At 45.0% G+C, this 23,471-nt stretch overlaps 1 protein-coding gene across 3 annotated transcripts in view; it reads right to left on the reverse strand.

Moving 5' to 3' along the window:
* PPP2R5E (protein phosphatase 2 regulatory subunit B'epsilon) overlaps nt 1–23,471 on the reverse strand; it is a 179,440-nt gene that overhangs the window by 69,635 nt on the left and 86,334 nt on the right. For all 3 annotated transcript variants that reach the window (XM_062181829.1, XM_062181828.1, XM_062181827.1), the window contains exon 3: nt 12,791–12,987. In XM_062181829.1, the coding sequence (XP_062037813.1) occupies nt 12,791–12,987 (197 nt within the window). The remainder of the gene's footprint in view (nt 1–12,790; nt 12,988–23,471) is intronic.

The raw sequence follows: 23,471 nt of genomic DNA on the forward strand, positions 1-23,471 counted from the left end.
ATCAAAACAAGCACTTAAAATTCCTGTCAGATTCCTTAAGAAATACATCCCTTTTTGATATATATGTATATACATATATACATACATATATATATATATATATTCGTTTGAAGGGCAGTGAGAGAGAGAGAGAGAGAGAGAGAGAGAGAGAGAGAGAGAAACACTAAAGATCATGCATCTGCCGTTATATTATTCAAATGCCTGCAACAGCCAGGGCTGGGCCAGGCCAAACTTGGGTGGCAGGCACTCAAGTATTTGGGCCATCGTCTGCTGCTTCCCAGGACCCATGAGCAGGGAGCTGGATCAGAAGAGGAGTAGCCAGGACTGGAACTGGCACTCCACTATGGGATCGGTATGGCACAATGCCTGCCCCCAAAAGAGAATTCTTAGAGGACAGAAACGGCAAATTATTAATGCAGGCAAATTATTAACGTAGAAGGGACAAGACAGGCAAGCACGTCAGGAAAAGCTCTCCTCCAGGCGCAGTAAAGAAAGCATCTACACAGAAATGTGCACACACATACATACAAAGAAGGTGTATGTGCATAATGTATGCGTCCATATACTAGCAGATACTGACTTACATGGAGTCTTCTCAAATAAGACTTGAAAATAAAATTTTCCAGAGAGCAAGTTTAAAACCAACAGTCAGGGACCAGCACTGTGGCACAGCGAGTTAAGCTGCTACCTGCAACACCAGATCCCACATGGACACCTGTTTGAGTCCCAACTGCTAATGCATCTGGGAAAGCAGCGGAGGATGGCCCAAGTCCTTGCACTCCCCCCCCCACCCACGTGGGGGACCCGGATGAAGCACCTGGCTCTTTGTGACCACTTGGGCAGTGAACCAATGGATGGAAGATATCTCCCCCTACCCCTGTAACTCTGCCTTTCAAATAAATAAGTAAATAAAATCTTAAAAAGTCAAATAAAATCAACAGAGAAAATATAAAGTCTCTTAAAGAAACAAAAAAAAAGTATTCAGGCTAGCAATTCACTTCATTTTAACCAGCAAAATGTATTAATTCATCCAAAGAATCCCCTAAATTGAGCAGCGGTATCAGAGGTCGTACTATGGATAATGACAGTAACAATGGCTATCTTACAAGTTATACTGCGATAGGCATTTTTTTGTAATTAAATTTTCACAACAGCCTTTGAAAGCTGGAGACACCCCCAAGATCACACAGCTAAGTCAGCGTTGGCACTGGGTTCAGGTCTGTCTACCCATACCACCAACCCAGGCACAACAAAAGGCCCAGGCTGTACACACACAAGTGCTCCCAAGGATGATAGGGTCCACCTTGGAGGTGGGCAAATGTGAAAATCACTGAACTCCCTTTTTCTCCGAAGCCAGGCTGCCCAATCGGCTCACCTGCTTGGGCTCTATTCCAATGCAGGCTGAGTGTCTCCTATCCAAAATGCTTGGGATTCTTTTCAGATTTGGAAATGCTTGCATGTCTTGGGAATGGGATCCAAGGATAAACATGAAATGCCTTTACGTTTCACATACCTTTATAAACACAGCCGAGATAACTGTACACACTATTTCTAACGCATCTGCACTTTGACTGTGACCCATTATGTTATCAGGTTGGCTATGACATGTTCCACTTAGGGCACCATGTCAGCAATCAAAAGGGTCACATTTAGGAATTTCAGTTTTCAGCTTCGGGATGCTCATGCTATATGTGCAAACAGCTCTCCACTGAGCAATGCTCTTCTCATTTTACATTCATACCCTGACCCTTGGAATGTCCAGGTGTCTTCTGCGAGTATAACCAAGGGGACCACAACCAAGGGTACAAAGGTGGGGCACGTCTCAGATATGAGGGGGAGGTACCACAGAGATGATATCATTCCATGAGGAGGGCGTCTGGACAGAGGGAAATTTAATGGAGGGTCACAGGGAGAAACGTGGCATGGAAGAGCACATGAACGTAGGGGGCAGAATCACGTGTGGGTCTGTAGTTTGGCTGGAAGACAGAGTCTAAACTATACAACAGCCCCAATACCACACACCATACCCTGGGAGAGTGGCAGGGGAGAGGTTTAGAGGCAGCATCACCCATCCAAGAACAACAAAAAGCCAATGTCAAGTTATTACTTGGGCGAGGGGAAGGGAAACTATTTTTTAAGGAAAAATGAACGTTTAATCCCAAAGCTCACTACAAGGGGTCTTGAGCAAGTTCTCAGAGAGGCAAGTGTTTAGGTTAGCCCGAGTCCCACGTCAGTGCCTAGGCTGAAATGGAGCTCCAGTTTCCTGCCACTGCGGACCCTGGGAGGCAGTAGTGATGCGGCCTGCAACTGGATTCCTGGCATCCATATGGGAAAGATTCTCTGTCTCTGTCTCTCTCTCCCCACGCTCTCGCTTTCAAGTAAATTCAGTAAATAAAACTTTACAATGACTATGACCACAATTATAAACTGTGAAACTACTGCAACAACATAGAAAAATGAACACAAGGTAAAACAGAAAATCTGAACAGACAGCCATTTTAGAAACTGCATTCACTCACTACCAAAAGCCTTCCCATAAAGACCACCTCAGGCCCACAGTTGAAACCATTCTAACAACTTCGTTTTCTCACAGTTCCCGACATAAAAGGAAGAACTCCGCTCCTTTCCCATTGTCCAGCTGCGCAGCATCCAGCACAGATGTTTATAGCACACAGGGGGAATCAAGCCTGATCCATTTTGGAGCCGGCTACATCTTTGAAAATTTAATCAAACACAAATGATTTTTTTTTTTCCCTCCCACAAAAAATACACAGAACACAAAATTTTGTAGTTAACATCAGAGGGTTCAGTGACCCTATAAAACCGATTACGGACATCCTAAGATGCTAAGTACACAGTTAAATATGCATAAACTGAAGTAGCATGGAATATTAGGGTTTTGGGGGGATTTTTTTTTAGATTTAATTTATTTGTGGGGGGATATCTTCCATCCTCTAATTCAGTCGTCAAATGTCCTCAACAGCTAGAGCTGGGCCAGAAAAGCCAAGAGCCAGGAACTCCATCCAGGTCTTCCACACGGGTGGCAAGGCCCCGAGTACAGTATGAGATGTGGGGAGTCCCAAGCAGAAATGAAACTTGCTGTGCCGCAACACCCACTGCCCACCCCGAGGGGCGCAGTGTAAGATGGCCACTCAGGCAAGTACGAGTGCCAGGCAGTTTCTCTACCCTCTGACAACCACACGTACTAACTACTCCAAACACTGAGAAGCAATTCTTCCTCGGTTCAACCTTCATTATCACAACCTTCCATCTTTTCCTATACACCAAGACATTCTTTAATTTCTAAACTAATTCTCAGGTCCTTCTCTTAGACATATCCTCAAAATTCCCCAATAATCAGTTTGTAAATGCCCTTCTCAGATACTCCAATCTTGTAAGCAGGCCACCCCACCCACCTCTGTAGCTCCTTTGCTACTAACGCTCACCTACAGTCTTACCTCCTTTGGATCTAAAAAGCTCCCTCCAAGGCCAATGCCGGCCACCAAGTACAGATGGACTCCTTATCAGATGCAGGAATGAGAAAAATGAAAATTTCGTATTCCCCTCTGGTAGCTATTCTGTTTTCTTTCTTTCTTTGAGAAGCAGAGAGACAAGGAGACAGAAAGAGAGCACTCCCAATACCAGGCAAACTCCCGCAAGGCCAGGCTAGGATCTCAATCCAGCTCATCCCCGTGAATGGTGGGGAACTCACTCAAGCCATCACCACTGCCTCCCGGCTCCGCATTAGCAGGAAGCTGGGGACAGAGGGTGGGAGCTGTGCTCAGGTGGGACACAAGCACCATAGATGGTGTCTTAGCTGCTGAGCTTGATGCCTGCCTCTACTTTCTAGACTTCTGCTCTTTTATGAAAAGAAGCCTCCATCCTTGAACCAAAAGCGCAGGGAGTGAAGTTAACAGAGCACGAGGAATACACGTAGGCAGACTCTGAGACCTTTAATTGCTGCTTCATAATCTTCCACAAAACCATATCATTCCATTAAGAGGCTAACCAGAGCTATGAATTCCAGTGAAAGCAAAGAGTGTACAAAAGATAAAGCACTCAGATAACCAAGTGACAGGATATAATTTGAGAGCAGAAAAAAACAAAGCTAATGGTGGCCAGGAAACCATAGAAAGGATTCAAGGAAAGATCTCAATAGAAAAGAAAAAAAACTAAAAAAAAAAAAAAAAAAAAAAAAAAAAAAAAAAAAAAAAACACCTCTTCAATGTTCTTCCTCTGAACACTACTTTAATCTTGGAAAAATCACATATTCTACCATTTGCTGTATATAGAGATTTAACCACAGGCTGGGAATGGAGCAGGCTTTGAAGCCAAGTTATAAAGACAAAGTAGGAAAAGAGTAACACAAATGACCTGTGTGATGAGGTCTAATGAAGACAGTGCTCCCAGGGACCCACAGCTGTGTGCAGTCGGTAGCTCCAGTCATCGTCCCAACTTCCTCTCATTTCACCATTCCTCAACCTCCTCGCTCCCCTCCGCACCACTGCACTACAGCCCAGGGATACTCGGCCGTCAGCCGGAGTTTCACCGTTGTTCTATCTCCAGGCTGCCAATTACCAGTCCTTATCTCCGGCTCTCCCGTAGGCAGCTCTAGGTTAACATCAAAACACTCCTCAGAGAGGCTTCATCAACTACCTACATGGCAGGGCTACCCGTGCTCCTTCTCCTCTCTCACTTCAAACATCCGCAAGTGCTAAATGGCTTCCATTTCACCTCCTTGGAGAATTTCAAATGTGACCATTTGGGGGCCAGCATTGTGGCACAGCTGGTAAGGCCAGTGCCTGCAATACCAGCATCCCATGTGGTTGCTATTGTCCCAGCTGCTCTACTTCCAATCCAGCTACCTTCTAATGGCCTGGGAATAGCAGAGGAAGACGGCCCAAGTGCTTTGGCCTCTGCTCCCATGTGGGAGACCTGGAAGAAGTTCCTAGCTCCTGGCTTCGGCCCAGCCCAGCGCTGGCCATTGCAGCATTTGGGAAATAAACCAGCAGATAGAAGATTCTGTGTGTGTGTGTGTGTCTCTGTCAGTCTCTCCCCTTCTCTGTAACTCTTCCAAATATAAATAAATCAATTTTAAAAAGTCACCCTTTTTTCTCACCTGCACTTGGTTTTGTCCTCGATATTGCCTGTAATACAGCAATCCCCTAGCTGATTCCTCTCTGCCTTCAATTTCAGCCCCTTCCAAGCTATGTGCCGCACTGCCATTGTAACTCAAATCTGGGAGTTAAGACGCTCCACCCACCCACCTGCCTCACATCAGAACCCTCAGGTTCAATTCCTGGCTCTGGCTCCTGCTTCCTGCTTCCAGCTTCTCAGGAAAGCACCAGTAACTGGGTCTCTGCCAACCACATGGCAGATCTGGACTGAGTTCCAAGATCCTGGCTCTGACCCCAGCTCAGGCCCCGCCATTGTGGGCCTTTGGAGAATAAGCCAACAGACAGGAGCTCGCTCGCTCTGTCTCCCTGACTCTCAAATTAAAACGCACACACACACACACGTGAGCTGTCACTTCCCTGGCTTCCAGGGTTCTCCGTTGCCTGTGAGGCCTGCTCAGCATCTAGCCCTCATCACCTTCTTCCACTGCCACACACAAACCTGGACCCACTCCAACACACTGGGAAGAGCACCGCCCATGTCTCCAGGTGTATGCCATGCGCTGGGGGAATCCCTCTGTGCTGTGTGATTCTCTTTCGCTTGTCAGCACTTGTTCAGCCACCTGGAAACACATGCTCACCCAACGGAGGCTTCACTCACTGGGTCAGGCCTTGCTTCACAACCCACTGTGACCATCAGGAGGGAACCAGCATGGAAGATGTTCTCTCTTCTCTCTCCTTTCTCCTCTCTCTCTCTCTCTCTCTTTCCTCTCTGTCTCTCTCTTTCTCTCCTCTCTCTCTCTGCCCCTACTCCTTTTTCCTCTCTGGAGTTCTGCCTTTCAAATAAGTACATAAAGAAATCCATCCCCTACAAAACTGTAAATGTATGAAACTAAGACACTTAATAAAATATTACCCAGAGTTAACTACAATGCCTTAACCAACATTTCATGACACACTTAGAGTATCCCCAAAAGAAACATTTTTAAAGATGAAGCTGTAAGAGCCAGCACTGTGGCACAGCAGGTTAACACCCTGGCCTAAAGCCCTGGCATGCCATATGGGTGCCAGTTTGAGACCTAGTTGTGCCACTTCCAATCCAGCTCTCTGCTATGGCCTGGGAAAGCAGTGGAAGTGGAAGATGGCCCAAGTCCTTGGGCCCCTGCACCCATGTGGGAGACCCAGAAGAAGCTCCAGGCTCCTGGCTTCAGACACAGCTCTGGCCGTTGCAGCCAACTGGGGAGTGAACCAGCAAATGGAAGACACCCCCCCCCCCACCCCATGCCTCTCCTCTCTCTGTGTAACTCTGGATTTCAAATAAATAAATAAATCTTTTTAAAAAATGAAGATGTACGCAGGGTTGGATTTGTGGCACAGCGGGTAAAGCCACCACCTGTGATGCAAGCATCCTATATGGGCGCCAGTTTAAGTCCCGGCTGCTCCACTTCTGATCCAACTCCCTGCTAATGGCCTGGAAAGCAGTGGAAAATGACCCAAGTACCCTTGTGGGAAACCTGAAAGAAGCTCCTGGCTTCACCTGGCCCAGCCCCTGGCTGTTTCAGCCATTTGGGGAATGAACCAGCCAACAGAAGATACTCTCATTCTCATTCACTTTCTCTCTCTCTCTCCTCCTCCCTCCCTCCCTCCCTCCCTCCCTCCCTCTAAATCTCCCTTTCAAATACAAAAATAAATCTTTTTTTAAAAAAAGGATAAAAATGAAGATGTGTAAATATAAAGAATATAAAATATAGAGTTGAAGCTCAGGTCAACAAGAATTTACACAGCATTACTGGGAGAGTCATAAATTCTAAGCAATCCTTCAAGTGGATACATGGCAACAAACCCAAAAAGACACCAGCACAATGTGGGAAAAATGAGCTGCAGGGACAGAGCCTGCCTGCCAATTGTGGAGATGCAAGGAAAGGAAGAGTCCTGGTTCTCGTCTTCCCACTGGATCCACTTACCTAAGAAACCACTTTGGACAATGCCTGTCAATTTTAAGAAAGGCAGAACCCATCCTAAATTTCCACACTTTTCTTATACTTTGATGATCAAAGAGTGGTTAGTTTTCAAAGACAGAAGGATGTGAGACAGCATCAGCAGCTCCCTCCATTTGTGAATGTAGAAATCGAGGCTTAGAGAAGAAATTACGTAGCCAAGATCTCACCACTAGTTAGGTGGGAGAGAAAGGAGAGCAGTGGCTTCCACATTCCCTCTCTGGGGCTCTTTGCGCCGTCCCACACTGCTCCTCTGAAGTTTATGTTACATGCTATTTTGTTTACATGTAACAGCTTTCTTTATTAATTCTATCACTCTGCAGTGGCACCCAGACTCACTTAAATGTTAAAAACGGTTTCTGGGGCCGGCGCTGTGGCGCAGTGGGTTAAAGCCCTGGCCTGCAGTGCTGGTATCCCATGTGGGCACCGGTTCTAGTCCCGGCTGCTCCACTTCTGATCCAGCTCTCTGCTATGGCCTGGGAAGGCAGTGGAGGATGGCCCAACTCCCTGGGCCTCTGCACCTGCACAGGAGACCTGGAAGAAGCTGCTGTCTCCTGGCTTCAGATCAGTTCAGCTCTGACCGTTGTGGTCATTTGGGGAGTAAACCAGCAGAATGGAAGACCTCTCTCTCTCTGGCTCTACCTCTCTCTGTAACTCTTTCAAATAGATTCACACACACACACACACACACACCAGTTTCCACAACATGTAGATCACTTTCCTCTCTTCTCTTTTTCTTCCTCCACCTACTCTCAAAGCACAATGTGGATCAAAACACAAAAAACAACTCTCAAAACACATCAGTGTGGATCAAGGACTCTGGGTATTAATGCTGATACCATACCCCAAGTCATTACTCATTCTGATTTGTAAACCCAGCTATTATTTCATTGATATTTCTTCAAAAGTATTACCATTTCCTCAATAATTCCTAGTGCTGCTGTTTCATAGTAACAAGAGTAGTAGGTGGAGTACTGACTTTTTTTTTAAACATTCCTTTATGTATTTGAAAGTCAGAGTCATAGAGAGGGAGAGATTGAAAGTGAGAGAGTGAGAGTGAGAGAGAGAGAGAGAGAGAGAGAGAGAGAGAGAGAGAGAGAAAGAGAGAGATCTTCCATGCACTGGTCCACTCTCTAGACAGCTACAGTGGCCAGTGAGGGCCAGGCCAGAGCCAGGACACAGGAGCTGCATCTGGGTCTCCCATGTAGGCGGCAGGGGCCCAAACACTTGGGCCATCCTCTGCTGCTTTTCCCAGGCCATAGCAGGGGCCTAGACTGGAAGTAGAGCAGCCCGGACACAAACAAGTATCCATATGGGATGCTGGTGTTGTAGGCGGCAGCTTTACCCATTAGGCCACAACACCAACCCCAGGAATAGTGAGTTGATTTTATTTATTTGTTTGTCTGTTTATTGGAGTTAAAGAATTTAGAATCAGCCCTAGTCTGAAGTGCCAGCATCCCATATGGGTGCCAGTTCGAGACCTGGCTGCTCCACTTCCAATCCAGCTGTCTGCTATGGCCTGCACCCATGTGGGAGACCTAGAAGGAGCTCCTGGCTTCAGATCAGCGCAGCTCCGGCCGTTGCAGCCATCTGGGGAGTGAAGCAGCAGATGGAAGACCTCTCTCTCTGTAACTCTGTCTTTCAAATAAATAAAATAAATCTTTAAAAAAAAAAATTAGAATCACAACACATCTAGCTGATAGAGCATATCAAGTCCATAGACAGGAGCTATAGGTTCTACCAATGACTGAAAATCAAGCATCTAATAACAAAATCATCAAAATACAATATTTGAAGATTTACCACGTGTTGGGGACCATTCTAAGAGCTTTACACATATCCCTAACCTTTAGAAAGCCCCCAAAAGGCAATTCAGATATCGGTGAATCCCAGCTGCTCCACTTCCAATCCAACTCTCTGCTAATGACCTGGAAAAAGCAGCAGAAGATGGTCCAAGTACTTGGATCCCTGCCAATCCCATGGGAGACACAGATGAAACTCCTGGCTTTAGCCTGGTTCAGCCCTGACCATTGTAGCCACTTCGGGACTAGACCAGCAGGTGCAAGATGATTCTCTTTAACTCTGACTTTCAAATAAATCTTTTTTTAAAAAAGAAGATAAATGTGGACAAAGTAACACAAAATAAAGTAGGCTTAAAGACAAGGAGTGTTATTAGCAATAAAGGACATTTAACAATAATGAGTCAATTCAATAAGAAGACACAAAACTTTCAAATATATATTAAAGTGCTTCTACACACATGAAGAAACAAATGACAGAATATCTTCTCCCCTCTCTCACTCTGTCTCTCCCTCTCCCTCTCCCTCTTTCTCTCTCTCTGTAACTCTTTCAAATAATAAATAAATCTGTTTTTTAAAATAAAGAAAGAATTTCTGGATTTGGCTAAATGCTAGGATTAAAACTGGAACCTAATCCAATGTCCTAGTCCCAATTTGAAAACCTGAAATGTATACATTTTAAGAGGGATTTAATTTCTGTGTGTGTGTGTCCCTACCTCTAACTCAGCCTTTCAAATAAATAAAACGAGAGAATCCATGCACTTACTCAACAAACCTCAAGCATGTATGTGCCAGGAGACATTTATAGAGCCAAGACAGATGTGCCGGCCCCAGTTCCCCCATGAGAGGTATAATCAGACAGATGTGTGAACGGATAAAAAGCAGGAAACAAACTCCAAAAGGGTGGTCCTCAAGAAGCAGAGGAACTGAATACAGGAGAGAGCACTGGGCCTCCCCTCCACCAAGCACCACCCCCACCCCCAATGCCCCTTTCCCCAGGAAATAGAGCAGCACTTTAAGCCAGCCCTTGGAGGGAAATGAAATTAGAATGTGGCAGGGGATCCACGGAGGTCAGAGACAGAGGTAAAAGGGCCATCACAAAACAAACCAACTCCAAAAGCTCTCATTCACTGTTGGTGGGAAAGCAAATGGCAGGGCCATGTTGGAGGACAGTTTGGGAGTTGTTACTATACCAGGTGGAAAACTTGTGTCCATGCAAACCCTGCATAGGGATGTTTACGGCAGCTGTACTAACTGCCCAAACTTGGAAGCCAACAAGATGGCTTTCAGCAGGTACACCCCGACGATGGAATACTATTCAACACACTAAAAGCAGGTGAGCTCTCAAGCTGGGAAAAGATGTGGAGGAGTCTCCAATGTATGTTATTAAGTAAAAGATGCCAGCCTGCAAAGGGTGCAGACCACATAACTCCAACTGTATGACATTCTAGAAATAGCAAAACTTTGTAGACAGCACAAAGACCAGCGGTCGTCGGGAGGCTGGGGGTGGGATCCAGGGCAATGAAGACATGGAATAATACAAAGAACTTCTAGTGACAATACTCTGCGAGATACTGGTGGATACCTGTCATTGTACATTTGTCCCGAACTACAGAATGTACAACACCAAGCATGAACCCTAATGTAAACCACGGATTTGGGCAGAGTGGTGTGTCCAAGCAGACTCATGGACCATAACAAAGGAACCACTCTGGTGCGGGGTACTAATAATCAGGGCCGTGCATGTGTGGGGACAAGAAGACAGAGAAATCTACGGTCTTCCTCTCAGTTTCCTCATGACCCTGAAACTGAGAAATAAAATGTTTAAAAATAAACAAACCATCTACAGATGCCCTCACACAGAGCAAACTGATATATATACAGAGATATTCAACATTCATATAATGAAACATTACATAGCTGTAAAAAAAAGAATGAGACAGCTTTATAGATACTAACATACATATTGTTAAATGAAAAATGTAAGGTACAGAAAATGCTTATAGCACGCCACCATTTGTGTGTTTATAAAAAAATATAGCTATATGCCTGAAGATGCTCATACAGTCATAAACCGTCCATGAGAAGATACGGGAAAGCAGAGTAAGCATTTCTGTGCAGCAGGTTAAGCCACTGCTTAGGATGCCAGTATCCCATATGAGAGCACTGGTTCAAATCCTAGCTGCTCTACTTCCTGTCCAGGTTCCACCTAATGTACCTGGTGAAGGTGGCAGAAGATGGACTGAACACTTGGGCCTCTGCCACCCATGTGGGAGACCAGGGTGGAATTCCTGACTCCTGGCTTCACCTTGGGCAGCCCTGGCTGTGACAGTCATTTAGAGATCTTTCTCTGTCTCTCCCTGTCTCTCTCTGGCTCTGCCTTTCAAAATAGATAAATAAGTAATCCATCCATACATATATATATATATATATATATATATATATATATATATAAAAATATAAAGTTATAAGGAGTGGGTACATCTGTTGGGTGGGGACACAGGTAAGCTAAAACCAAGGACTGTACTCTTGAGAAGGCAGAGGGACAAAAGCAAACCCTCGCAATACCAGGTTCAGAATTCTAGACACCATGCAAACTCCAGAGCCAGGTGTTTCTCAACAGCAGCACTAGTGACATTTGAGGCCAGAAATTCTCTCTTGTGGCAGTCGTCCTGTGCCTTCTAAGACACTGAGCAGCACACCTGGACTCTACCCACAAGATGGTGGGGCACCTGCTTATGATGACCAGCAACGTGGCGAGACACTGCCCAATGTCCAGTCAGGCAAACGAGCACTGCTTGGAGCCACAATGGTAATGGTGAAAACACCAAGCATTCTAGCAGCAGTTTCCGGTAGATCAACCTCAACTCCAATGTGCAGTCCAGCATGGAACTGAGGAATACACTGGACCTTCACACAAAGGCCAGTTTCTCCAGCTGAGACGATGCAACCCCCTCCCCACATCTGAACCACACACACTCCATCACAAATGTGTCTTCTCTGCATTTGCTGACTACGAATGGCAAGAACAAAACAGAAAAGCTACACAGATGCTCAGCCTCAGTGTGCCAGCGTCCCCAGTGGGCTGCCCACGAGGCACTGACCCCTTGGGTTCGCTGCAGCTTAATCCATCAATCCAGCAACCAGCTCCTCCCACTCTGGCCCTCCCTCCAATGGCATGCACTCTACACCCAAGATCTTCTAGGGTGCCAAGGAAGGCAACCCTCCCCCAAACATCAATAGAAAATCACATTTTGGCTTCGCTTTTGAAAAGCCAATATAATTTGTTGACACATAAGAACGTAATTCCTCATATTATGCTAATTGTTTCTTCTCATAATTCCTAATGACCACACAAAGTGTAAGCCGCTGTTCCGAAATCATAAAAGGCATCACCCATGATTTCCAAGAGATTATAAAGAGAAGGATTAGCTGTAGAGCCAAGAGAGGTCCTAACTAGAATCAGCAAGTCACAGTTTTATTAAGCGTAAAGCCATTTCTAATACCAAAATGAATAGGGAGGGGCAAAACATCAAGACATCCAATAGGCTTGAACATTTTTCAAACACACATCTAAAATTCCTGGTGATTCTCCTGCGTCTTTTCCTTCTCCAAAGCCAGAAATCCAATCATACTCTGGCAATCTTGGCTTCATTCCTTGAAGTCACTGATTCCTTCGATACTGTGGTAGTGGAAAAGTTCTGGATTTCATTCTCATGAAATCACGCTCTTCCAGTTCTAGCACTGTGCCGACTACTTTGGCTTAGCTCTCGGAAGGTTGGCTCTCATCTGTGGAGGTGACCTCACTCTGCAATAAATACACCTGTGAGTCGCTATGGAGGCAGCTTAAGGGTGTCCGCGGCGAAGAAAAGAAACTCACCATTCTAACTACTTCAGGGTAAGTCTGCTCTGTCAAACAGCCTCTGCTTATTGTAATGTAGTCCACCAGTTCATTAAGAGTGGAGCGCTTGTATTCTTTCATTTTAAGATCAGATAGCGTGTCCATGAAGTCAAAAATGACACAGCACTGCTGAAGTTTCTTTAGGAACAGTTCAGGCTGCTCTGAGGATGGAACGTCTAAGAAAAAAAAAGGAAATGGTGTAAGTCTGTCATCAATTTCTCGGTAACAGGAATTCTCTGTGAAAGTTATTTCAAAAGCAAGCTCAAAAAAAAAAATAAGAATTCACATGACAACAGCGTTCTTGTTAACAGTTACCCAGGGGTGGGAGGGATACCATAGCCATGACTGTAGAGACCTTGTCTTTGATAGCTACGTTGTACCAACACCACAGCCTGCGTTTGCAATGCTTCAATCCCAGATTCCCCAAATCCCAACAGCCCTTAGAAGGTAGAAGCAAATTTTAACCAAAAACAACCCAATGTCAATACCCTGAAATCCAAAACACTGAAAAAGGTCAAACTTCCCCTTATAAGGTGAAGCCAGAAGCTTTCACCGCTGGTTTAAATTAGTTTTACTAAAATATTTCAAAGCAGAAATGTCAGTTGATTCATTTTAATTTCATGCTGACATGTTTGGTATTTGAAGCAATTGCTGTATGTTGATATTTTTGTTTGGTTTGGTTTGATCTCTAAGAAGTTTCTTTGTCAAACTTGAAAAATGAACAAAATAAAACAATACCAACTCTCTCCAAAAGAGCATTATCAGTGGTGGAGGAAGGAGAGCAAGCTCCATTTAAATCTATGCTGTCTGTAGACCTATTTACTTCCTTTACGGTGGAAGAAAACCACAAACATCTTTATTAATATGCTCTCAGAATAGACATCTGTTCTTTTGCCCACAAACAGCAGGTCAGACACGTGGCTTGGAGTAATTTCTAAAAGAATACACAAACTTTAGGTTAGTTAAAATTCTCCTGCTGGAAAGGAATGCGGTCTACAGTTGGACCTGAAATACACACACTAAGCTGCTCGCAGCCCACTCTCTTCATCCCTTCTTGCCACCACTTTATTCCCCAAACTGGAGCTTTCCTGGAGAGACAATGAAATTATGACCACAGTAGGCTCTGCCTTCATCTAAGGTGATTAGCTCATTAATCCTCAGAACACCCTTCCAAAGCAGGCAGGTGGCATGATTATTCTCCTGGCTTTCAAAAAAAAAATGAGAGACAATAATTGAGGGCCCACAATGAATGAGTTATGGAGCTGGGCACGGCGCCCAGGTCTCTAACCGCACTCCCACATTCCCGGGGTACTACCCCAGAAGGACTTTAACAGCAATTGGCCAGTCACTTGCAATTGCTCTCAGTTCCCAGCCTTCTAGTAAATGCTTTACTAGAAGCCACCTCACAGCACCAGCCACCTGCTCCGTGGCGGGCACTGGAACACCACAGCATCCACCTGCCAGCCCCCAGCGGCCACAGCAGAGGAGTGAGGGCCAGCCTCATATTCACAGCGTCTCCTCTCCACACCCTCCCTCCCTCCCCTCTTTACACACATGATCCACGGAGTAACAAGTAACCCCTCACAAGGACTGTCAAGGTGAGCCCGGATGGGAGAGGACAGAATTTCTCTACCAGATATTAGGGGACAAAAAATAGTCAACATTTTTGAAGGCATTGACAGCAATTTTGCTACTCTTGGCAAAAACAAGTTGTAAACTTAGAAATTATTAAGCAGTCTAAAGTGTCTCATTGTCAAACAGTTCAGCATTTAGTTTTCAGTGTGATATCTATCTTATCCTATATGCCCTGATTTAATCCATTTTAAGGCATGTAGCCTTAGACTATAAGGACTAAACTGAATTAGACCAAGCTTTCTCTTGGGACTCTACTTGCTTTGGTATTTGAAACAATGACAAAACCAGGCTTGTGAACATGATAGTGTATCTTTAACCACATCTAATGCATGCACAGGACCATCACGGGGAATCAGATCTTCTGAGTTCTGAATCAGACCCCATACCCCAAAAGCTGAATCAGACTTGTGATGCTGCAAAAGAACAAGAAAAATCATATTAAAGTATTATTAGTTCAAGGTTAAAAGCTTCAAGGGAAATTTTAATTATAAAATTTTTAATATAGTAACTTAAAGCCAAAAAGCCAGACCATCTTACATGAAGAACTCCTTAACTCAGCATAAATTATGAAAACATCTATAAAATGATAGCCTTTTCTCTGAAAACAGCATGTGTGGTCACCACAATAACACTCAAGAGATTCATGTATATGTCAAATAAAAAGACCCAGTTAGACCATTATTTTAATGTTCTGCACTAGAAATTCACTCCTAATTTATACAAATGGATGTCAAAGACAAATGTGAAGCAAGCCATCCAGCAGCTGAGGGAGTGACGGTAAGTGTTTCTATTTACTGACCATACTGGGTATACTTCTTAGGAACTATTCTAAGCATGTATAACGATCATATCCATTTAATCCCTACAAAAACCCTCATGTAGTAGGTGCTACCTCCATTTCAATAGTGAGACAGAGAGGTTCAGTGACTTGCCCAAGTCACAAAGCTATAAGCAGGGGAGACAGGATTCAAACCCAAGCAGGCTGGCTCCCCAGCCCGGATTCTTCACTACCATTCAAACAGTGAAGGGCCAGAGTAACACTGCACTCCAGAAATCAGGGTGTGTGCAAAGACAGCAGAAGAGGGAAAAACAGAGAGAAACGAGCCAGTCCAGCCCTGGTGTGCCCATTCCTAACGCAACATGCAGAACCTCTTCCCTACCTCGCCTCTAACCCATGCCCAAAGATTCACAGACAGCAAAAGCCACGCTTCACCCTCTTCTGACAGACTACATTCTTCTAAAATGACTTCCCTCCATTAAGCTGAGAAAAGCAGTCAAAACCAACATAAAAAGAAGGGACAGCATTCCCTTAAATAGGCCATTCCTTTACCGAAAATATTAAAAAAAAAAAGAAGAAGAAGAAGAAGAAGAAGAAGAAGCAGCTCATTCACACTCAAGGAGGACCTAAGCACCAATCTGCAGGTAAGGGGCCCTTCTTCTGGTGGCTGGCCCTCGACTGCCCCCACACTGCCAAGCCCCTTGGCTGTGTGCCCTGTCCCAGTAGGATGTGGAGTGAGAAGGTAGGATCACCCAGAGATCAGTGAAGACACATTGTCTGGGCAGTCCAGAAACTTTCAATGACGTTAAGAGAGGTTCAGTGTCTATGAAACCAGTCCCAGAAGCAGATCCAAAAATGCTTTTTAAAGAAACATTTATAAAAGGATCAGGAACTAGGCTACAAAGAAAAGTCCATAAATGACAAAACAAAGATCATACAGTGAGTACATTTTGACCACAAAACAGCTCAGTCACTTGCCTCCTAATTCAGAGACCTGAAAATCTGAACACATCTGAAGCAAAACTTACAGTGGAAGAAGAACTAAACTGTAAACATCTGAAACACATGTAGATCGGGAAAGACAGTACCAGCTATCCTCAAATCCCAAAGCAGAGCAGGCCACGGTGCTGCTGTCCTGGATGTTCCAATGGAAACCTGCCGCCCGCACCAGCCCTGCCCCAGGGAGAGGGGACCGGAGCCATAACCGGAAGTAACGTGGAATCGATGCGTGCTTCTGTAGCGCTGTGAAGGTCGTTACCGCGACTCGGGCATCTGGTGTGAGTGTGCACCACGGAGGGAACGCCTGGTTCCACCCACAGCTAGGCACGAGCTCCTGGCTCCCGGCTTCAGGCCGGCCCAGCGCTGGCCACTGTGGCCATCTGGGAGTGAACCAGCAGACCGGAAGACCTTTCTCTCTGTCTCTCCCTCTCACTGTCTGTAACTCTACTCTCAAATAAATAAATAAAATCTTTAAAAAGAAAATACACCTGCATAGACAAATACAGTGAATAAACTGAGGTATTTTGTTTGTGTACAGCTAGAAGGGGAGCCAGCGTTTTACCTAACAGTTAAGAGATCCCTGGGTCCAATTCCCAGATCTGGCTCCTGACCCCAGCTTCCTGCTAAACCCGACCACGGGAGGCAGCCATGAGAGCCCAGGTGGTTAGGTTCCTGCCACCCACACGGGAGCCCTGAACTGAACTCTTTGCCAGCTCCTGGCTGCGGCACAACCTCAGCCACTGTGGGCATTTAGGGAGTGAGCTATCTGATAGAAGCTCTTTTCTCTCTCAAATAAATTAATTTTTGTTAAACAGATCAAAACCCACTTTAAAAATATTCTTCGGCAGCATAATGATAAAGCTTTAAATAATAATATTTAATTATCTTCTCAGCTTAGACAGTCAACATGTACTTATTCATATACTCACGGAGCTCAGCGGTCTCCCTTTCCTAACAGCTAACAAACCTGTGCTCTCTGATGCCTCAGCAAAGCCCAGAGGTCACTATGCAGCCTCGGCAGCCTCACTGATTCAGAGCTTTCCCATCATTCCGACCCTGTGTAAACAGAGGGGAAACACACACGCACACACGCGCGCACACACACACACACTCTTCTGACAAGTATTTCTGTTTCCAACACTTCATTAGCTATCTCACATGTTCCATCTTCTAATGCCAAGGCAGACACTGCAACTTGTCAGCACAAGAAATAAAATATTTAAAAATTGATCCACCCCTAATTATAGGTGTAAATGACTTTGCTGCCACCAAGTTCAGCACAGGACAGAAGCTCCCAAAACCTTTCTGACTGGCACTGTCAACGTCTCTATTATTAATTCATTTCCTAAGGGCTTATTTCCAGGAGCAAAGAGAACAGGGCCTCATTTCCACAAGGAACTCCTAGAGTTTGCTAGGCTATACCAAACACAGGGCTGCAAGAAACAGACAGTACTCCTCAGTATCCATGCTGCAGGGTCCCTGTTTCAAGGATTTTATGTACCCATATCCCCTACTCCCCTCCCCAGAAAAGAGCAGGCAGGCGATCTTTTTCCAGGTAAAGGCATTTTAAGAACAGAAGCAGAAGGAAACATGAAAGCCCTAGGAGCAAGGGTTTAGGGTGACAGTTGAGAAGACCACACCCCACTTCAGAGTGCTTCGTTCAGGATTCCTGGCTCCAGCTTCCACCACTGCAGACTCTCGGAGGCAGCACTGGCTACTCAAGTAACAGGGTTCCCGCCACCCACATGAGAGACCTGCATTGTGTCCCTTGCTCTCAGCTTGGGGCCCTGCATAGCCCTCGCTGTTGAAGGAATCTGTGAAGTAACCAAGGGATGGATGATAGCTCGCTTGCTCTCTCTCTCTCTAATAATTAAAAAAATTATTAAAAGACAGTTTTTGAGAGCTAGCCACCATTTAATTTGCCTGTAATCTCATAAACAGAAAAGAACATTTTAATAGAAAGGACAATCTCTCAATAAAAGATAACCTATCTTTAAAAAGGAGAATGTGGGGCCGGCGTTGTAATGGAGAGAGTAAGCTGCCACCTGCGTGCTGGCAGCCCACATGAGCACCAGTTCAAGTCCAGGCTGCTCGTGTAGCTGGGAAACCAGTGGAAGATGGCTCTAGTGCGTGAGCCCATGCACGCACATGGGAGACCTGGATGGAGTTTCAGGCTCCTGGCTTTGGCCTGACCCATCCCCAGCCATCTTACCCATTCAGGAAGCGACCAGCAGCTGGAAGAGTGTCTCTCTCTCTCTCTCTCTCTCTCTCTCTCTCTCTGCCTTTCAAATAAATAAATCTTGGGGGGGGGGGGGAGGACAGGAGAATTTGGAAATCCTACACACACACACACACACACACAGAGGCATTGTCTCCCCCAGCCTTTCCTTTTTGTCTCTTTCTTTTTACTTTGCCTAACCAGTAACAAACAACTTTTCCACAGACTTGGATTTGAGAATTCCTGAGCCACATTATTTCTTTAAAAAAAAAAAAAGATTTATTTATTCATTTGTAAGTAAGAGTTACACAGAGAGAGAGCTGGATCGGAAGTGGAGCAAACGGGACTCGAACCAGCGCCCAAATAGGATGCTGGCACTGCAGGTCGTGGCTTTTCCCGCTACACCACAGTGCCAGCCCCCACATTATTTCTTTGTTTCAATGTTTCTACTAACTCTAGGTGCCTTCAGATCACATACAAGCTGAGAAGACAATCCCATGCTCTGCTGCCAGAGAGGGAGGGCAGCCACGGAGTCCCGGGAAAACTGTTCAAAGCAAGATTCCTGTGACACCTACACATACCTCTACCCAAGCACTTGCCACACTATACTGAGACTTTGTCTTTAAAAATCAGTGCCTCCTCTTACTTCAGATTCAGCCCTTAAGGCATTCTGGCCTGGCTGAAAAGCCCTTGAGAGAATTTCAGGCAAGGAAAGCCAAGACACTGAGGCAAAAAAAAAGTCCTACATGAAGGATCTCTGTGGGTGAGACCTCAGTGGAAAGAAGTGGTCATTAAAGAGCAGGTACTTTTCTCTGAAGGGAGGAGAGAACTTTCACTCTGCTTACGGCCTTGTCTAAATACTGACGGAGTTTGTGGATTCAAAAGGATCCATAGCCTAGGCAGCTCATGTCAAGAGCCTCGGCGATCACTGATGTCATAAATAAGAGTGTCAGTTGATAAACCAACAACAGGAATCAGTGTGCACTAACTTCCCATGCGGGGCCTCGGTCCCTAAAGACCTGGATTAGGAGAGTTAACAGTAAAACTTGTTCTCAAAGATTTATTTTGTTTTAGTGTATAAAGTGGAGGATATTCTTATGTCTCATAAGTTTTAGTTCTGCCTAAGTGTCCAACTCCATTGCTTGTTTTCTTAGGTGCGTCCTTAATTGTGATAAAACTCATTCTCAAGGACTTACTTTTTTTAATTTATTAAGTAGAAGATATTCTTACGTCTCCTAAGTTATAGTTATGTCTAAGTGTTCGCAAAATGTCATTCTTGGGTGCTCCTTTAAAGTTAACTAAGTCTTTAAAAAATAGAAAGAAGAAGTGAAATTATCTTTGAGATGCAATGACTATGAATAGCCCTTGTCTCAGCTGTTGAGGAACAGTTTGTTTTTCCGTGCAAATTGTTGAACTCTTCACTTAGTACAGAGTTGGTCTTAGTGTATAAAGTTAATTGAAAATGGATCTTAGTAGAGAATGGGACTGGGAGTGGGAGGGGGAGGAGGGAGAGGGGTGGGAGTGTGGGTAATATGGGAAGAATCACTATGTTCCTAAAGTTGTACTTATGAAATGCATGAAGTCTGTATTCCTTAAATAAAAGGTTTCTTTGGGGTGGGCGCGGTGAAAGGAGTCAGTGCCTCTCATGTATTGTCTGTGTTCTTTTAAAGCCCTGTCCCTAGCAGGAGTTTCTGGAATACAGTAAGTATATAATAAATGTTACTTAAGACTTATTTCCCCATGTTTTCAATTGTAAAATAGAACTTAAACTCTCTTAAAATAAAATTATACTGAATAGAGGAAAAGCTTATCATATTTAATAAAATAAAATATTTCCTAGTATATTGTAAATGCCAAGTCATTAAAATGCAGATAAAAAACTAGGATGGTTTTGTTTTGTTTTGTTTTTCACAGAGTGGACAGTGAGAGAGAGACAGAGAGAAAGGTCTTCCTTTTGCCGTTGGTTCACTCTCCAATGGCCGGCGCAGCGCGCTGATCCGATGGCAGGAGCCAGGTGCTTCTCCTGGTCTCCCTTGGGATGCAGGGCCCAAGCACTTGGGCCATCCTCCATTGCACTCCCTGGCCACAGCAGAGAGCTGGCCTGGAAGAGGGGTAACCGGGACAGAATCCGGTGCCCCGACCGGGACTAGAACCTGGTGTGCCAGCGCCGCCAGGCGGAGGATTAGCCTAGTGAGCCGCAGCGCCGGCTAGGATGGTTTTTAATGATACAGTTATGTACACAAAAAGAAGAAAGTATGTCTAACTTTAAAAAATCTAATGAAAGGGACAGCAGTTAGACACCCCTTCGGAGCCCACATCCTGTACTGGAATGTCTGAGTTCAAGACCCAGCTCCACTCCTGATTCCAGGTTCTTCCAATACACATCCTGGGAGGCAGCAGGTGATGGTTCAAGTACTTGGGTCCCTGCCACCCTCGTGGGAGTTCCCATCCGAACTTCAGGCTCCTACCTTTGGCCTGGCCCAGCCCGGGCTATTGCAGCCATTGGGGTCTGAACCAGCAGATGGAGGATCTCTCTTTCTGTGTGTGTACATATGTACATGTGTGCTGTCCTTTCTTTCTTTCTGCCTTTCAAATCAAATTTTTTTTTAAATCTAACTAAAAAAATATCCACAGTTCCTTGCTTTTCTGGACTATCTCCCCCGACAAATATCCAGTAAGATTATGCCTTATTTTTCTAACACTTCATAACAAATCCAGCTGATATTTAAAAATAAACAGAATGTTTTCTATTCAAAGATGTGAGGAAAAACAGAGGGGAAAAAAAAAAGAAGAAGACGATGAAGCTACAACATCAATGAGCAGCATAACCTGGAAATGCCTTGCACAGTTACAATAAAGAGCTTGCCACGCCGATCACCACCAGGTGGAATACGGGACGGCCCAGTGCAAAGGGTCTGGGCTTTGCACTCATTCATGCCTTCACGCCTCCACCCAACACTTATGGAACACCCATGGGATGTCAGGTACTGCCAGGATTCCACAAGGAAGGCCATCACAATCTGGAACATTCCATCGTGCAGGAGGAGACGAACAGCAGCAAGGAAAGACGATCAAGGACAGTGCCTGGTGGACTGACAGATGCTGAAGGACAACAGCACCCGGCAAGCAGGACCACTGCACAGACTGCAGAGCACAGTCTGGACAGTGTCCACCTGGGAGACGCCAGAAGAGCAGGCGTTTCAGGAAGCCTAGGTGGGCCGGAGATGCCGGGAAAGAAGCACCCCTGGCAGAGGGACGCAGACAACAGCACCCTGGCAGGAGGGAGCATCCGGGGGGTCTCAGGACGGCAAAGCCCCCGGCTGGAGCTGGCAAGGAAGGGGGGAGGCAGCAGGAACAGAGGAGTGAGGGACAAGGGTCTGCAGATCATCCCGGCCCTGAGGGGCGCTTCAAGGACTTGGGCCCCGACGCTGGTCCTGAACTAAGGATCATGGTTTTCTGTCTATTATAGGACACCAGGCAAGCTACTGACTCCCTGAGCGTGTTTCCTTAACTGTCATTTCAGAAAATGGAATTCACTAAGAATTAGGTAGTGATTAAAGGAAAAGTCACTTATTATTGGGTGGAAAGTTCTTTTCTTAATTTATTGCATTTATTTGAAAGGTAGAGTTACAGAGATAGGTAGAGACAAACAGAGAGAGAGAGAGGTATTTCATCTGCTGTTTCACTATCCAAATGGCCACAATGACTGGGTCTGGGCCAGACCAAAGACAGAAGCCAGAAGCTTCTTCTGGGTCTCCTATATGGCTGTGCTGGCCCAAGCACTTGGGTCATCTTCTGCTGCCTTCCCAGGCCATAGCAGAGAGCTGGATCAGAGTGCAGCAGCCGGGACTCAAACCAGCATCCATATGGGATGCCGGTGCTGCAGGCCAGGGCTTTAACCTGTCGCGCCAGAGCACCAGCCCCTGCAAAGTTCTTTTCAAAAAAAAAAAAAGTTACTCATTTGATAACATTTATCCAGTATCTCTAATGTACTGTGTGGAATCAATTTCCTGTTTTATAACTCTTATTAAAACTGCCTCCTGAGTGCAGGTGCTCGGTGCAGTAGGTAAAATGTTACTTGGGACACTCCTATCCCCTACACAAGTGCCTGGCTTGAGTACTCTCTCTGCTATTTCCAGCTCCACCCTGGTAGGCAGCGGATGACGGCTCAAGTACATGGGTCCCTGCCACCTGGCTGCAACCTGACACAACCCAGGCTGTTAGGGACGTTTATTTCAGGGGTTAACCAGCAAATGGAAGATCTCTGCTTTCAAATAAAATGAAAAATTTAAAGATTTTTTAAAAACTACCTTCTGTCTAGGAACACTTTTTTTTTTAACTGTTTTTGGCATACCTTCAAAATAATTTTTAAATAATATATTTAAATATATTTAAATAAACTCTGAAGTATTTCTAGGAACATTAAGTTTCTGCAAAAAGTATATTCTAGTAATGTCAAATATCAATTAGACAAAGCCTATCTATTTAGAACCCTCATAATTTGTCTTCTGCACTTGACTTTCAAGACAAGAACAACTCATAAAATCCTAATCAGTAAGAAAAATTTACAAACCAACCTCCAGGATATGCCTGAAAGCCAGCATCACTGAAGGCCCATTTCAGAAACATGAGCAACAAAAGTCTTCAAAAAGACAAGGTGAAGAAATAAATTAATAAAACAAATGATTTTCAGCAAGCACTTAACACCCAGCTGACAGGTCTGACATTAACAGACACAATGAAAGAGCACACTAGTTTCAAGCATCTCAGTTCCCTGAGGGCCCCCCCAAGAGATCCATACGGGATAAAAATGGCCTATCTGCTTTCCTTTTGTTCTCTAGGACTAACAGCCACAGGGATGGGGCAGAATGAGACAAACCTGCAGCTTCTTTAACAGGATGATTTGAGATTTACAAGCAAATGTGATAGGGGAATAGCATATTAACAGCAATTAAGCCCACTGTTAATTCACAACTTACAGCTGATAGCACTCACAGACATCACTAAACTAAAGCAAATCTTAATCCTGA

This window comes from Lepus europaeus, chromosome 22 (assembly GCF_033115175.1).
Source record: "Lepus europaeus isolate LE1 chromosome 22, mLepTim1.pri, whole genome shotgun sequence".
Lineage (NCBI taxonomy): Eukaryota > Metazoa > Chordata > Mammalia > Lagomorpha > Leporidae > Lepus > Lepus europaeus.